The sequence below is a fragment of the Meles meles genome, chromosome 21 (genome assembly GCF_922984935.1).
Source record: "Meles meles chromosome 21, mMelMel3.1 paternal haplotype, whole genome shotgun sequence".
In the NCBI taxonomy this organism is placed as follows: Eukaryota; Metazoa; Chordata; class Mammalia; order Carnivora; family Mustelidae; genus Meles; species Meles meles.
The window spans coordinates 27,610,192-27,629,054 of NC_060086.1; the positions used below are offsets into that span (position 1 = coordinate 27,610,192).

Consider the following 18,863-nt stretch of genomic DNA (forward strand, 5'->3'; position numbering starts at 1 on the left):
GTGAACCCATCTCCTCTAATTGCCATTCTACTTGTTTTCATCTACTTGAAAGCTTCATTTTGTTCTCCTTGAGCAAGATCAAAGTATATTCTTTCTTTTCCTTCCTCTAACCCCAAGTAAACCAAATTCTCAGTATTTCCAGAAATGAGATCACCTAGGAGAAAAAACTTTTTTTTTTTTTTTTTTTTAGATTTACATTCTGGCAGATGTAGACTGTAATGCTAAGGACCTGCCTTTCATGGCTCTTCATTTTTAGATTCTGCCTGTTGACTCTACTGCTTTCCAACTCCTCCTTTCCCCATGTCAGCCACTCAGTTGAGAAGCACACAGGGAAACTCAAAAGTAGAGGGAATCTAAGAAGGGGAACAGAGAATCTAAAGAGTTGTTACAGAAAATAAATCTCCAGAAATCGACATCTTATAAGTTGTCAAACCTGTGGTTTCTCCAAATATTCCAGAATCATTTATTTTGAGCTATTAAATGTTTATGTAGCAAGAAACTTGAGAAGTGGATGGTAGGATTAAGTTGAGAATAGCTACCAGTGATTGAAAGCAGGTTCTCAGTGGTAGTAGAAAAAGCATCAAAAATAAGTAAACAAACATAGCATAGATGAAAATATTTGGGAATTATGGGCATGGCTACTTTGCTTCTGTCATCACAGACTTTCAGTCTCAAGAGAAATGCAGTGAATGTAAATACTTACTTAGAATTTTGAATGATCTAGGTATTTTTTTTGTTGATAGATTTATGATGTTTAGGGATTTCACTAATTATAAAATGTACATTTTTAGGTAGGAAGACTCAACATTGTAAGAAAGCAGCTATTTCCCCAAATTAGTCTATAAACAAAAATATCAATAAGATATTCAGTTGAATATTTTATTATTTTTTTACAGATTTTATTTATTTATTTGAGAGAGAGAGAAAGAGAGATAGTATAAGCAGGGGGAAAGGGAGGGAGAAGCAGACTCTCTGCTGAGTGGGGAGCCCCATATGGGGCTTGATCCCAGGACCCTGGGACAACGACCTGGGCTGAACCCAGACACTTAACTGACTGAACCGCCCAGGTGCCTCATGGAATTATCTTTTAAATCAGGCATATAAATAGCCAGAATGAGCATTGTAATTTATTTTATCTTGGGTCTTAAAAAAAACTTTTGTAGACAGTCTCTAAAAATAATTATCAAGTGAAAATTTTATTTTGAAATGTCACACATTCAAAATTGTACAAAATACAGATGAACAGATCACTCAAATATTACAAAACAAACACTGCTGTGAAAATTACCAAAGACACAAATGCAACTCAAGGCACAACATCTCCCTCCCCTGTGAAGGTCAACACTATCCTTAACTCTACGATAACTACTTTCCTTCTTTTCTTTACAGTTTTAACAAAAACATCCCTAAATACTACTTCTATTTTTCAACTATACATGGAACTATATAGTATGTGCTTCTTCCTACCCGGCTCCTTTTGCTAACATTGTATTTGTGAAATTCATCCCCACTGTTGCCTAGTGTGGCAGTTCATTTTCATTGCTCTTTAGTATTCTAGGGTATTATTCTATCACTTTTATTCATCTGTTATATTTGATAAATACTTGTTTGCCATGTTTGTTGTTTATTATTATGAATAGCATTCTTAAAAACCTTTTTGTACATGTCTCTTGCTGCACATACATAGGCATTGGAGATCATATATATATCATATATATATCTTCAAAGTTTTAGAATATATATAAAGTTTAGATATATATATCTAAAAGTTTTATATATATATACCATATATACATATTGTATGTGTGCATATGTATATGTGTGTGTGTATATATATATATGTGTGTGTATATATATATATCTTCAAAGTTTTAGAAGAAAATGCCAAATTGTTTACCAAAGTAACAGGACCAATTTATGTTCCCATCAGTCATAACTGCCCCCTCCACTGCATTAAATTCTTATCCATATTTGGCATTTTAGCTTTCTAGATTTTAGCTATTCTGATAGGTATATATTAGCCTCTGTATTTGTTTTCTAATGCTGTTGTACCAAATTCACAAATTAGTGGCTAAAACAACACAAAGTTATCTTATAGTTTTGGAATGGTTCTCACTAGACTAAGATAAAAAAAGTCCACGCGACTGTATTCCTTCTGGAGGTTCTAGGACAAATTCCATTTTTTGCCTTTTGAAGCTTCCAGAGGCTGTTTGTATCACTCAGCTCAAGGCAGCTTCCTTTATCTTCAATGCTGGAAACTTAGTATTTTTGAGCCCTAATCTCCACTCTGCTGGAATCTGGAGGTGTGGCCTTTAGGCTGTAATCAGGTTAAGATGAGGTCCTGAGGGTGGGGCCCTGTGATGGGATAGTGTCCTTATAATGAGAAAGGTGAAAGCAGGCTTGCCCTCGCCCTCGCCCTCTTGCTCTCTCTCTTCCTCTCCTCTCTCAGCCATGGGTGACACTGAGAAGAGAGTCATCTGCAAACCAGAAAGAGAGCCCTCATTGGAAAACCAAATCAAATGCCCCTTGGTCTTGGATTTCTTAGCCTCTGGAACTGTGAGAAAATAAATTTGTGCTATGTAACCCACCATATCTATTTTGTTAGAGTGGTCAGAGCTGACTAAGACAACTAGTTTTGTATTTCCTTTACTGGAGACCTTTACATTATTTGAATTACTGTCCAGCATTCTTTCATTGCAACCTGAAGGAATCCTTTAGCATTTCTTGTGGGGTACGTTCAGTGGTAATTAACTTCCTCCACTTATTTAAGACAGTAGTTTTAAGTCTTTGTCTAGCAGCTCCCCTGTTTGTACTTCAGGGATGGTTGCTGTCATTTAATTTTTCATTTTCTTCCCTTGAATAGACCATATTTTCTTATTTATTTGTAGCCATATGATGTTGCTGTATAAACTTGGGTATTTAAAATATCAGCCACCTCTTCCAATCCTTGTACTGACAGTCAGGGCAGTTCTGAGACTAGGGATCATTCCTATACCACCAAGATTAAAGTATTCTCAGGTCTTTGTGTGCATGTGCACTATCCTGGCCTACGTATTGTTTCTTGATTCCCTCCCTTACACATAGAGCTGCTTTGAATGTCTTAATTTCCCAGGGCCTTACACTGGGCTCTCCCTGAAGCCTTAGGCAGTCTATTTTGTGTTTCAACTCATCATTTTTTCTTCCAGGCATCTTCAGGTATGTGGTACCCCTGCAGGTTCACAACCAGTATCTACTATTGCTTTTCCATACCTAAAATCTTAGACAAGAAAGAGAGCAGCCCTTCTTGCAGCCTCTGGACAGGCCAAAATGTTGAAAATAAGGAAGGTCTGTTCTATTTCTTCCACTTCAGGGGACAGCTGGCAACTGGACGGCTATATCCTCCAGACCAAGACTGTGCTACACTAGGGACAGGCTGAGTCAAGAGCCCATAAATATGCTATGAAATTCCTGTCATTTTGAATGTGACATTTTCTTGTTTGGGGCACAGACCTGTGACTGTTTTCTAGAGTTCCTATAAACTTGGTTGAATTTCACTTGTTTTCTTTTTTCCTCCACAGGGGAGAAAGGACTTGGGACTTCCTCCTATGCTATCTTGTGGAAAACATTTATCATTATGTTTTTGCTAAGTATTTTCTCAATAATTAATGCAATTGATGCTTTTCCATATGTTTATAGGCCACTTGGATATCTTCTTTTATGATACACCAGTTTTAACCTCTTTCTCTTTTTTTTCTATTTCTTTAACTGTCCTATTCTTACTGCTAAAGAATTATACACTGAATATGATCCAGATATGAAGTTACTCATAAGAACATTAAAAGAACTATGTTGACTATGTCTAAGAAAATAAAAAGGCAGAGAGCATAGGTTTATAGATGAAGAATATCACAAGATAATTTAAATTTTTGAAAATAATTAACTGGTCCCCCCCCCCCCGCCTGCCTCTCTGCCTACTTGTGATATCTGTCAAATAAATAAAATCTTTTTTAAAAAAAAGAAAAGAATTAACTGGAAGTTTTATATCTGAGGAACACAAATCTGAAATTAAGAACTCATTAGATAGGTTTAACAGTTGAGTAGTTGGAGGCAGAAGGTAGGATTGATAAATTGGAAAAGAAGTCAATAGAAAATACACCAAGAAATACAAAGTAGAGAAGAAAAAAAGGGAAATAAAGAGAACAGTGCTTGAGACATCCATGATACAGTGAAAAGAAACAATACACGTGCAAACAGAGAACAAAAAGAGAAGGAAGATGAGGCAAAGTAAGAGAATTACCAGGAAATTTACAAAACTGATAACAGACACCAACCTTTAGACTCAGGAAGCTTTGAATACACCCAGCAGGATAAACGCAAAGAAAGCTAAGCACAATACAGTAAGAATGCTAAACCTACCTCAAAGGAAGAATAGTAAAAGAAAACAGCGCAAAAAAGACATTACTTTCCAAGGAAATGTAAGAAGTCTGACAGCTGACTCCTTGTTGAAAAACGATGAAGCAAGCCATGACAAGGGAAAGCATCACTAAAGAGCAGGGGGGAAACCCAGCAAAATATTCTTCAAAGGATAAGAAAAATGAAATTATTTCCAAACAAAATCTACAAGATGTTTTGTCTTGGAAGTTCACACTTTCCTAAAAGAAATATCATAGGAAGTTCTTTAGGAAGAGACAAATGATCCCAGATAAAACTTCAGAGAAGAAACAAAAGCAATGGAAAAACTTATGAGTCAATATTTATTGTAACAAAAATAACAGCAGACTTTGTATGATAAATATGTAAAATTAAAATGACTTTTCATAATCAAAAAATTGGAGGGCATCATTGGAATGACAAGGCTGTAAGGTCTTAGCACTCTCAGGAAAGCGGTAAAAGCCGTAACTTGCACTGACAGTAATTAATCGAATGTGCATGTTTGGAGTTCCTTGGTGGCTCAGTCACTTAAGCATCTGCCTTTGGCTCAGGTCATGGTCCTGGGATGCTGGGATTGAGCCCCAGGTCAGGCCCCCTGCTCAGCAGAGAGTTTGCTTTTCCCTCTCCCTTACCCCCTCTTCCCTACTGGTGGTCTCTCTCTCACTTGTTCTCTCTCTCTCTCTCTCAAGTAAATAAAGTCTTTAAAAAATTTTTATATATATTTTACTTTTATTTATTTATTTTTATTTCAATCCAATTAGCCAAGGTATAGTACATCACTGGTTTTTGATATAATGTTCAATGATTCATCAGTTCAGTGTAACACCAGTGCTCATATCATGTGTCTCCTTAAAAATTTTAAATAAAAGCTCTCTGTATTCATAAAGTGCTCTCCCCACCACTTCCAGCCTCTAATCTTTTTAAAATCTGTTCTAGTTTGCACAGGAGCTTTACTCCTCCTCAGAACCAAAAGTTAAAAGCTTCCAACCCTAGAGCACCATGAACAATGATCCTGTTTTCTAATGGCATGGGAGCGAGTGAAACTGGCCTCCGAGCACCACATCTCATTTATTTTTTAATTTATTTTATCCTTTTAATTCTTTTTTTTTTTACTATGTTCAGTTAGCCACTCTATAGTACATCATTCGAGTTTCTGATGTAGGGTTTAATGATTCGTTCACAGAGGCAAGGAGGAAGCACACCAAACGAAATGGGTATTAAGGACGGCACGTGTTGTCATGAGCAGTGGGTGTTATATGACCTACATCTCATTTAAAACAATTGGATTTGCTTTAACTTTCACAGCAGTATCTCACTGGCCTTCCTCATAGAAGGATGGCTCTGGAGATGCCATTTGTAGAAAAGATGAGGAAAGTGACAAGTATAAACAGACCACAAACATCCTCCTGACTTTACTTTCAATAATAAGAGCTTCAGGGGTGCCTGAAACTCTTCAGGGGTGGCTCTGCATCTGCCTTTGGCTCAGGTCATGATCCCAGTGGCCTGGGATTAAGCCCCACATGGGGCTCCCTGCTCCCCGGAAAGCCTGTTTTCCCTCTCCAACTCCCCCTGCTTGTGTTCCCTCTCTCGCAGTCTCTCTCGGTCAAAAAAATAAATAAAATCTTTTAAAAAATAAGAGCTTCAATAATTCTTCATTATCTATTCAATGTTCAAATGCTCGAACACATGCATAAAATTTGAATGGTCCATGGCACAAAGTCAAACATTTTAACCATTCAACTCAAGAACTAATTCAGTTCTATTAATAATCCACACAAACCTCACACCTTTTAGCTTAATTTCACTGAGAAAATATAGTCCACCAGGAAATACAAATCAACCACAATGAGATACTACCTCGTACATGTCAAAATAGCTACTGATGAGGATGTGGAGAACAGATAACTCTTGTGCACTACTGGTGGGAATGCAAACTGGTGCAGCCACTGTGGAAAACAGTATGAGGTTCCCCAAAATGCTGAAAAAAAATACCATTGCTAGGTCCCCCAATAATGGGTCCATGATTAAAGGAGTGAGACGACATATAAAGCGAAGGTCAGGCAAAGCTTTATTCCACGCCAAGCATCAAGAATCAGACCGAACGTTCGGGGCCGCACCTCTTACAAGAGAGGGCGACCTCTCTCTGTTCCACAGACTAGCTTTTAAGGGCAAAGGCCATGTGGTTGGACCTGGCCACGCACAGGTGGCCAATGAAATTGTAACACACAGAGAAAGGTGCAGTCATGCTAGATCACACGTAAGTGACCAACTGAATTACGATTTACCCTATAGTGGACATTTGAACCAGCCTATCACCTTGGTCAGAATTGGCGCCCAAAAGGTGCCCAAAGGGTGGGGCCCATACTCCTTGGTAGCTAGGGAGACGGTATGCATCCCCCCCACTGATCAGATGTCTCCATCTGGCCTGACCCACCCTTGTATTTGGGCTTTGTTACCTGGGGCGGGTTTCCAGGACTTGTTTTTAAGTTAAGTCCCCTGGGGGAAGGGAGGAAGAGACAGTTTAAGTTTTAGACAACAAAGTTATCGTTTAACTGATAGAAGTGCTCTGGCTAAATAGGTCCTTATACCATGTGATGCAGTGATTCCACTACTATTCTTGCAGTGCAATCAGATGACTAGAGGGAGGAGAAAGGTATTGATAAAAATATTTGTCTTTGTTTAATATGGGACTGGTGGTGTATAACAGGTCGAATCCTTCCATATTTGTAGCAGTTGTGGGGCCAATACATATTCGAGAGCAAGCATGTCTGGAAGGTATCTTAAAAGGCTGTTGTTTCTTCAAACGAGAACATTTTGTTTTAAAAGAAGAATGTAAAGGAAAAGATTTTCACTGGGACATATTCCACAATGCATTTCCTGATATAATGTGACAAAGTATTTCTTTCTTTCTTGAGAGATTTAGATATTAATATTTATTAGGATAATTAATATTAGCTGAGTAGAATTTTCTGGGATGTACCAGAAACTAAGCCCCACAAGGACTTTAACACTCACCAAGAGTAAGCAGCAGGCAATGAAGTAGATCATGAAGTCCCACAGCAGAGCAGAGAGCCAGAAATTAATAGCAGAGACCCCACTCACAAACTGGATGTGCTTTGCCTTATTGATTCTCTCAGTCACTGTCAGAAGACAAAAGCCACTGACAAAAATACTCATACCAAAAAAACAAGTTCAAGGCTACCTGCTGTCCTGGTATTTTTCTACAAAGGAATGAATAAAGAGGACACATTGGTAAGATAATGAAGTGGAAAATATTAGTTTCTAAAAATAACTTTTAATTTATTATAAATTGTATTTTATTATTACTTTATTAACTTTTAAAATTAGCTTTTTATTAAGAATGTGTTCAGATAGGGAAATAGGGCTATATTTAAATACCAAGCGCAATCTCAATAAAAAAGCATACATACCTTCCCTCAAGTTGTTTAGAAACAGTATTTTGAGGCTGAGGTTTGTTACAGACCGTAATTGAAGCATCAGGGCCGGAAAGTGCCATAAAAATAAGATTGTCTAATACTGCCAGGGATAATGGTGGTGAATGGTATGCCATGTTGTTGAACCAAAGGGTAACTGTCTTTTGATCCCTAAAGGAAATTGTGATAATGCACGAGTAAATGCATTCTTGACTGTCCTGCAAGTATGTCTGTAAGTCACCTGGAATGAGAAAACAAAAAACGACCACAGGCTCAGCATGCAGTAGAGATCACTTAATATGCAGTATGGAGAGGGAGGACCCAATAATTTCACTTGCCTGATACTTTTTCTATTTCCAGTGTCTCACAACAGCTCTGACATATCTTGACCATCCAACCCAAGAACTCTATTCTATTAATAGAGTCAGGATGATTTTGATGAGGATGTAGAGAACAGATAACCCTTGTGCACTGTTGGTGGGAATACAAACTGGTACAGCCACTGTGGAAAACGGTATGGAGGTTCCCCAAAACATTGAAAATAGAAATACCATATGATCCAGTGATTCCACTACTGGGTACTGATCCAAGGAAAACAAAAACACTAATTTGAATCCCCTCTGTTTACTGCAAAGTTATTTACAATAGCCAAATTATGGAAGCAACCTAAGTGTCCGGTGACAGACGAGCAGATGAAGAGTAGATATATACACACACATATATACATGTATATGTTAGATACACACATGCATATTACTCAGCATGAAAAAGGAATGCAATCTTGCCATTTGAAACATTACTACTGATATATCTGTGAGGTACAGTCTCTATTTTTGTAAAAACAACATAATATAGTAGAAAAGGGACCACATTATGCATTACGGTAATGAATTTCTCCCTTTTCTCTCCCCTCTTCTCTGCTAAACTATGTGATTTTTGACAATAAGTGTTCATCTAGAACTCCTGTCATGGAGGAAGAAAAGGGATATGTGATTTATGACAGCTTTTATGCCACCCAACCTATAATGTGCATGTTGTAAAATCAGGATAATGATAGAAGTAATAACCAACATTTTGGAAAGTATTTTCATCTCCGACAATGGAACCTAAAGGATAAAAGAGAAAAATCCTGCCAAATTGCACAGGCTCTATGCTAACCTAAACCAATAGTCAACAAGGCAGTAGCTGAAGGAAATGCAAACACCTGTAAGGAAATGATCAGCCTTGAAAGACGATATTTTCTCCTTACAGGTGTGATTTAGTGTAGTGAGTGGGTTAATATTGCAGACTCCCACCAGGCAGTCCTAAAATCTAGTCCCTCCTATAATACATACTAGATACATTATTTGGGGCAACTTAGTTAACATCTCTAAGCCTCAAGCAAGTATGTTTGTTATAGAAATTGAGATAACCGAAATATTTAGAAAAGTTCTTGCCAAAGGCAGTATTCAGTACATGGAATCAATTATTATTATTACTGCCTTCCAAATAAGTAAGCCTGCCCATAAAGTCTTCAGCCTAACCTGTTTTAAAATATAGCTAATCTAGAGACTTGTGCGAAGCCTTTTGGGACTTAGTACCACATTGTGAGCCTGGTTTTATGTGAGATTTTGTCCTAAATTCTACAAAACAAAATATTTTAGTACTTCAATTCATTCCCAAGAAAGTGTAGCTAATAGCTGTCAGATGACCCATGGTCAAAGTGCCTCCATTAATAATTAACTTTTGTGGCTAGTCTCCTTAAGGATGATCCTTGTCTCTGATTGGGCTGCCTTTGTGAGATTGGTGAGTCTCAAGAAAGAACAGAACAATGATATTCCAGTTAGGGCCTCTCTTTGGGTGTGATACAAGCAGGTTTTCATCTATCAGCAGTCTTCTTCCCTCTGAAAGAGCCTTACCTTTCACTTCCTGAAGTTTTTGTTTCTTAGCCTTTAGCATGATATCAAGAATTTTTGTTAAATTCTGAGAAAAATCAGAATGGTTATCATCTGAGAATAGCACAGTGGTTTGACCATATTGTTCCAAATCCATTTCCCTGGCAGGTTCAATTTTATTTCTTGAAATCTCCATTCCTTTCATGAGAAAATAAACAACGCCCAGAAGTCCCAGTATCTGCATCAACAGCAAACTCCAGTTGTGCCAAGAGAACATAGCCCTCTTTATGAACATGGCGTAGAACTGCTGGCAGTGAAGAGACCACTGACGAGAGGAGAGAAAGATGGCATTACAATGGTTACGAACCTTAATGAAACTCATTGACATTAATTTTCTGAATCTTATGGTAGAAGATGTACACATTCTAGAAATATATCCTTCAATAGAACACAGCCATGGTTAGGACACAGGTAACAAGCAAAAACTCCTTCTTGGGTAGTATGTTGAGGCTTAGCTTCTAATCAAATTACACTGGAAAACTCAAAAGGATGATTTTTATCACTAACATAGTCGTAGCCTCTCTGAGCAGAACAACATGACATCAGTCTTCATCAATATTAAATCATGATTCTTCAATCCTATCTCTATTTGATAAGTAAAGCATTCCCATAATGTGCATATGTAAAAGTTTCTATTGTTAGGTTTTAATTCATGTGATAGTGGATAGTCAGGAAACAGAAAATGAATTTATTTTTAAACAATAATGTGCAATATTTTAATAATATTAAATATTATTATTAAATATTAAATAATATTAAAAATAAGATTTTTAAACAATAATCTGCAATAATGTGTTCAGCCCTTTTTCTTCAACATCTAAATTTAAAACAAATATCTAATTGCTATTTTGAAAAATGTACCTAAATATACTATTTTCTTTATTTTTTCAAGCTTTTCGGACCAGCTATAGTTGATTATATATTTTTTCAGGTTAACAACAAGAAACTGTTGCTTTTTTTTTTTTAAAGACTTTATTTATGTATTTGAGGTAGGCAGAGAGGCAGGCAGAGAGAGAGGAGGAAGCAGGCCCCCCGCTGAGCGGAGAGCCCAATGTGGGGCATGATCCCAGCACCCTGGGATCATGACCTGAGCTGTAAGCAGAGGCTTTAACCCACTGAGCCACCCAGGTGCCCCGAAACTGTTGCTTTAAATATAGAGACAAACCCTGAAAAGGTAGTCTGAATAGTAAAGAAAAGCATAGAGAGCGTATTACTTGGAATACGTAACCAAGGTTTAACAATATGCTCACCCTGTATTTCCCAACATTTTGGACACCCCACAATTCATCATGAAGAAAAAAATCCCTAATCAATCAATCAATATCATCTGAATGAAAAAATATCAGCATTTGGTTATTGTCGCTGGCCAAAAATAAGGTAAAGTTTAGAAGGAAAATTTTTTTCACACATTGTCTTTGAAGTAGAATGTGCTTTCTGACTTTTATAAGATGGCTTATTAAATATACTTCTAGAGTGAAAGAATATATGAATGTAAGAATCAACTTTTCTAGACGAGTCTGCAAATCTTCCTTCATCTGCATCTTCATAAGAGAGGGAAATAGGGAAGAGTGATACAGCAGAAGAAATGAGCAAGCAAGGAGACAAGAAAAATCACATTTTGTAACTGATTCATGCCAAACATCATGAAACTCAAATTTTACTAGTATTAACTCATTAAAACAGTCTCACGGAGAATGAAATTGAAACACAAATGTGTTAACTATTTTGGTCAAAGTCAAAGAGACAGGAAACGATAGAATAGGAATTCCAGTTTCAATTGGCTCAAAATTCTGCACTATGGTTGTACAATACCCATTCTGCTTCACAACTAGCTCATAAGTCCCTCAGTGAAGGCATGCTTATGGGCAACTCTGAGAAATGCTGATCATCTCAGAATCCCTAATCTTCATTAGGGAAACTGTAGGGAAAAGACGATCAGGAGAACAACGAGAGAAATTATTTGCAATCCAATGAATTTTCCCATACTAATGAGGAAATGGTTGGGGAACAGTCTATTAGGAAGTGCCAATACATTGCAAGGCATAAATTTAAGTGGCTTTCATACACTGGTTCCTATACACAATTGATAAATTATTGAACACTACATATGAAACTAAGCATATACTATATGCTGGCTAATAGAATTTAAAAAAAATTTAAATGGCTTTTATATGTGTAAATAGTGATAACTTTTGTTAAGGCCCTTTTCAACTCTGAATGAACAAACGATTTTAAAAACCGAGATAAGTGACTCAGAAATAAGGAGCATAAGGAATAACATGGAGGACATTAGGTGAAGGAAAGGAAAAGAGAATTGGGGGAAATCGGAGGGGAAGATGAACCATGAGAGGCTGTGGACTCAGAAACAAACTGAGGGTTTTGGTTGAGGGGAGGGTGGGGGGATGTGTGAGCCTGGTGGTGGGTATTAAGGAGGGCACGTATTGCATGGAGCACTGGGTGTGGTGCATAAACAATGAATCTTGGAACACTGAAAAAAATAAAATTAAATTTAAAAAAAAGAAATAATGCTGAGAGTAAAATCTGATTTTTAACTATCATATTTTAACTTTTGAATTAGAAAATTAATTGGATTGTTTTACAGACTCTTCCTTACTTGGCCTTCCCTGGCTAAGAACTCTGAAGTCTCCTTTGAATTCAAACATTAAAATAAAATTTATCTTTTTATCCCATCCAAACGTATACCACTAGTATTACATTCTTAGTAAAGATGCTCACCCCAGTATTAAACCTAATATTAGAGTGTTCACTTGCAGTAGGAGAGTATGATCTCTCAAAACTTCCGGAAGCATTCATATTCTGGTTCATGTCTTCTCCTCTGTTTTTCTCCTTTAGGGATGGGGTCTGGAAAGCTTCATCATCCTCCCTACTGACCCTAAACACAAGCAAACATTCATTTTAACCATAACAGTCATTTCATTGCAAGATTCTCATGGTTGATGGCAAAAATTTTTAAAAAAACAAGCACAGTTATGTAATGTTAACATTAATATTGGATAAAATAAACTGAACTTAATTAAGTTAAAGGTATAAGACAGTATCTTTTTTTTAGAAGAGAGAGCTAGTACATTTATTTTAAAGAATGATATTAATTCTAGCAGACTTTTATTTCTATAATGGTTCTAAGTGTATGCCAGTTTAACAGATTTGTTTTCTCAACGTTCTGCTCCAGGCAATCTAAACATCTGTAATGGTTTAGGAGCAAATGACCACAGAGTTCAGTTATCCTCCAAGAGTTCACAACTCTATGGGAGAAACAGACATTGTTATTTAATTTTAATATATGGGAGAAAATGATAAATGGAATAATAAAAATCATACTATAATGGGAGATCCGAGGTCCATCCACGGGCATTCTGAAACCTGTGACGAAATCTCATAATCTGAGGAGATAAATTTTTCACTCTAAACCAGTGAACCAGCAAGACTTTTTAATACCTTTCTTTGACCAGGACCACAAAAAAAGCACATCAGATAGTGATTTGGTCTGACAATAATGTTTTAAATTCAAGGTAGTATTCATGCTATGTCTGGTCACTATGATACAACAGTGATAGATACTACTGAAGATGAGTACAGTTTTTACCTTGCCTTTTTCCTCTAACTCCTTTATTAGGTTTTTATTAATTTTATAAGACATAGTCAAATGAGAAAAGTTACAATTAAGTAAAAATTACAATAAGCCAAAGGAAAAAAAAATACTCAAGATCTTACGACTCAGGCAGACACAAATGACTATTCTACATCCACATATGCACAGGCATGAATGTATGTATACACACATACAAAACACAAAATTTGGATCATGCTATAATACACTGTTACGCAACTTGCTTCTAAAATTATTTACATTCATTCTAGGTGTTGGACAGCGACATGCAAAAGAATGAAAGTGGACCACTTTCTTACACCGTATACAAAAATAAACTCAAAGTGGATGAAAGACCTAAATGTGAGACAGGAATCCATCAGAATCCTAGAGAACACAGGCAGCAACATCTCTGACCTCAGACGCATTAACTACTTGCTAAACGCATCTCCAGAGACAAGGGAAACAAAAGCAAAAATGAACTACTGGGACTTCACCAGGATAAACAGCTTTTGCATAGGTCAGGAAACAGTCAACAAAACTAAAGGGCAACCTATGGAATGGGAGAAGATATTTGCAAATGACTTATCAGATAAAGGGCTAGTATCCAAAACCAACAAAGAACTTAACAAATTTAACATCCCCCTCCCCCCCCCCCGGAAAAAAATTCCATCAAGAAATGGACAGAAGAGGGTGCCTGGATGGCTCAGTTGTTTGGGAGACTGCCTTCGGTTCAGGTCATGATCCTGGAGTCTCGAGATCAAGTCCTGCCATCAGGCTCCCTGGTCTATGGGGAGTCTGCTTCTCCCTCTGACCTTTTCTCCTCTCATGATCTCTCTCACTCTCTCTCTCTCAAATAAATAAATAAAATCTTAGGGGGGAAAAAAGGAAATGGACAGAAGACATGAAAAGACATTTCTGCAAAGAAGACAAAAAATGGCCAACAGAAACATGAAAAAATGCTCAACATCATTCAGCATCAGGGAAATACAAATCAAAACCACTATAAAATACCACCTCACACCAGTCAGAATGGCTAAAATGAACAACACGGGAAAAAACAGATGCTGATGGGGATGCAGAGAAAGAAGAACCCTCTTATCATGAGCACTGGGTGTTATATGTAAGTGATGAACCACTAAATTCTACTCCTGAAACCTATATTACACTACATGTTAAGTAACTAGATTTTTCTTTTAGAGAGAGAGTGTGTGAATAGTATGGGGGAGGGGCAGAGGAAGAGGTGGAGAGAGAGAATCCTAAAACCTGACACTGGAATCAATCTTACATCCCCAAGTTCAGAGCAGACACTTAATTGACTGAGCCACCAGGTACCTCAACTAATTAGAATTTAAATAAAAACTAAATAGAATTTAAATACAAACAGAAAGAAGAAGAAAGAAAGCTAACTCAATGTTAAAAAAAAAACCCACAAACCAGTATCTCATGAACATAAGTGCAAAAATTCTGAACAAAATTTTAAATCAAATTTAACAATATGATAATAAAATTAATGATATATCATAACTAAAAGGGTTTGTTACAATAATACAAGAGTTTATTTAATGTTTTAACATTCAAAAATTCATAAAATTTACCATTTTATGAAACTAAAAAAGAAAAGGCACTTAATCATCTCATTAGATATGGAAAAAAATTTGACAAAATCCCACATTTATTCCTGATAAAAACTCTCATTAATATAGGAATGGAAGAGATCTTTCTCAAACTTATAAAGGGCTATAAGAAACCTACAGCTTACATCACACTTACTTATGAAAAACTAAATGTTTTTTCTCTGAGTTCAGAAAGGGATATTCTTAACTACTTCCATTCAAGACTTTACTAGAGGCCTACCCATTGCAGCAGGGTAAGAAAATGAAACATCCAAAAGTAAAATATTTTCTATATACTGGTAATGAGCAAACTGAAATTGAAATTTTAAAAAATTCCATCTTCAATAGCATCTAAAAATGAAAAATACTTTGGGATGAATCTGACAAAAGATGTATAAAATCTACACAGTAAAGCATTACTGAGAAAAATTAAAGAAGATTAAAATAAATGCAGATATACTATATGAGTTAAGTTAGAAGACTCAATATTTTAAAGATATAAATTCTCCCCAAATTGATCTATGGTTTCTAATCAGATCAATTCCAGCCAGATAAACCAGCATGCCAGAAGTTTTTGTAACAACTGATCAGCTGATTCTAAAATTTCTGACTCAATAAAAAGGACTTAGGATGGGCAAAATAACTTTGTCAATGCATATCCAGTATTGTGCTGATGAAAAGGAAAGAACTCTCAAATCCTGCCAATTATATAGTGAGCCAGTTCTAATGCATTGGTGAATGTATAGCAACATCCAGCGAGTTGAAAATACCCACCTTCCACAATTTAGAAATTCCACTATTAGATATACACTCTAGAGAAATCTCACATATTTGCCCAGAAGACAGATACAAAGATATTCACTAAAGTTTGTAATAGCAAAATACTGGAGTAAATAATACGATGTAATAAAAAAATATGATACTTATGTAATAATATATATATATATCAATTGGAGGGAATGAATGAAATTTCTCTTTATACAAATGTCAACATGGAGAGATAAAAATGTCTAATCTTTTAGAGGAAAAAAAGCACTTTTCAGGGATGTTAAATACATCATTTATATAAAACATTAAGCTCATAAAACATGTTTATACATGTTTATGGATGCAAAAATGTATATATAATAATATTAAAATATGATTTCTCCACTGTAAAATTACCTTTTCTCCCCATTTTGTACTGTGTTCTTTAGAAGCATGTCATCAGACACAGATCATACTCAATACTCAAGGGGAGAAGGGACTGAATACATACACCTCCTGGAAGTAACAGTAGCTATAACATTATTTGGAATTCTACAAGGAAGATTTCTCTCTCTTCTCCATTTATTCATTCGGTCCCCTACTTATATCAGTATGGACTCATGTAATACTACCTTGGCCAGGTGATCAAAGTAGTAGTTCCATCACAGTGATATGTCATGTTACTATCATGTACCCCCCCATATGATAAGAGGAAGAGGGCACTTCATCTTTGCAATATTCTTCCCAAAAAGCCATAACCCCATTCTAACCATGAGAAAAATGTAAGACAAACCCAAATTGAGGAACATTATACAAAACACCTGATCTGAATGACCAAGGTTATGAAAACAAGAAAGGTATAAGAAACTCTCACAAACCAGTTGAGACTAAAGAGAAATGACTAAATATAACATATGCTGGATGGGATCCTGGAGCAGAAAATGGACTTTAGTGGACATTAGTGGAAAAACTAGTGAAATGTGAATGAAATGTAGGTTTAATTAATAGCAATATGCCAATGTTGGTTTCTTAGTCATGACCAATGTACTGTGGTAGTGAAGGATATTAACGACTGGGAAACTGCACGAGGGGCATACAGGATTTCTGCATTATCTTTGCTACTTTTCTGAAAATATAAAGCTATTCTATTAAAGCTATTCTATTATTATTATTATTATTATTAAAAATTTACCTCAAAGAAGTAAGTCATTAAAGATGTCATCAATAGTCCTTGCTGAAACCAAGATGGCATAAGAATCTCAAGACCACAGCTTTCTGGTTAACTTTCAATAAAAGACCAGTCCTAAAACACTCAGTGGCAACTCATAGGTCTTCTCTCACTCCAATGAGCTTTTTCTTTCCTTTCTGCTCTCACCTTCACTTAAAAAACTTACACTTCATTTCACCCTTTTGTGTCCAGAGATTCATTCTGCAACTCAATGAGACAAGAACCCTGCAATCCTACAACAATATCTTCTGCTCATTTCTTAATTGAATTATCTGGTTTTTTGGGTGTTGAGATTGATAAGTTCTTTATAGATTTTTCATACCAACCCTTTATCAGATATGTCATTTGCAAGTATCTTCTCCCATTACATAGGCTGACTTTTAGTTTTGTTGATTGCTTCCTTTGCTGGACAGAGGTTTTCGTTGGCTTTTTTTTTTTTTTTTTAAGATCTTATCTATTTATTTGAGTAAGAGAGAGTGAGACAGAGAGCATGAGAGGGGAGAAGGTCAAAGGGAGAAGCAGACTCCCCATGGAGCCTGGAGCCTGATGCGGGACTCGATCCCAGGACTCTGGGATCATGACCTGAGCTGAAGGCAGTTACTTAACCAACTGAGCCACCCAGGTGCCCTGGACAGAAGTTTTTTATCTTGATGAAGTGCCAATAGTTCATTTTTGCTTTTGTCTTCCTTGCCTCCAGTGATGTGTCTAGTAAGAAGTTGCTGCAGCCAAGGTCAAAGAGGTTGCTGCTTCTGTTCTCCTACTGAGAGGAGGCGCTGTCTCACACTAAGGTCTCTCATCCATTTTGCATTTATTTTTGTGTATGTGTAAGAAAGTGGCCCGGCTTCATTCTTCTATATTGCTGTCTCATTTTCCCAACCCCAGATATTGAAAAGACTGTGATTTCTCCATTGGATATTCTTTCCTGCTCTGTCAAAGATTAATTGACCATATAGTTGTACGCCTCTTCTGGGTTTTCGAATTTTGTTCCATTGATCTGTGTGTCAGTTTTTATGTCAGTATCATATTGTTCTCATGATTACAGCTTTGTAATATAGCTTGAAATTCGGAATTGTGATATCTCCAGCTTTGCTTTTCTTTTTCAAGATTGCTTTGGCTATTCAGGCAGGGTCTTTTGTGGTTCCATACAAATTTTAGGATTGTTGAAGACTTATTTATTTGAGAGAGAGGTAGAGGGAGAGAGAGAGCACACATGTAAATTGGTGGAGAGGGGGAGAGGAAAAGAATCCTCAAGAAGACTCCCTGGTTTGCTGAGCAGAGAGGCTGACACGGGTCTCAATCCCAGGACCCCGATATCATGACCTGAGCAGAAATCAAGAGCTGGACACTTAACTGAGTGAGCCACTGAAGCACCCCTTAGGATTAATTGTTCTACCTCTGTGAAAAATGCTGCTGTTATTTTGATAGGGATTACATTAAATGTGTAGATTGCTTTGGGTAGTATAGACATTTTAACATTATTTCTTATTCTAATCCAAGAACATGGAAACCTCCATTTTCTATTTCTTTGTGTCCTCTTCAATTTCTTTCATATGTGTTCTAGAGCATTCAGAGCACAGTTCTTTCATCTCTTTGGTTAGGTTTATTACTAGGTATCTTAGGGTTTTGGTACCACTGTTTTTTGGTTTTGTTTGCTTTTGTTTTTAAGCAATTTCTATATTCAACATGGGGCTCAAACTCAAAACTCTGAGATCAGGAGTCACATGCTGGGGCACCTGGGTGGCTCAGTGGGTTAAAGCCTCTGCCTTTGGCTCAGGTCATGATCCCAGGGTCTTGGGATCAAGCCCTGCATTGGGCTCTCTGCTCAGCAGGGAGCCTGCTTCCTCCTCTCTCTCTGCCTACTTGTGATCTCTCTCTCTGTCAAATAAA

The 18,863-nt window shown here is 36.7% G+C and overlaps 1 protein-coding gene across 1 annotated transcript in view; it reads right to left on the bottom strand.

Moving 5' to 3' along the window:
• The window catches only part of LOC123933608 (phospholipid-transporting ATPase ABCA3-like), a 138,512-nt gene that overhangs the window by 43,654 nt on the left and 75,995 nt on the right, over positions 1-18,863 (bottom strand). The window contains 5 exon segments of the mRNA XM_045992948.1: positions 7,426-7,596; positions 7,598-7,631; positions 7,842-8,085; positions 9,743-10,043; positions 12,515-12,671. Coding sequence (XP_045848904.1) covers positions 7,426-7,596; positions 7,598-7,631; positions 7,842-8,085; positions 9,743-10,043; positions 12,515-12,671 — 907 coding nt within the window.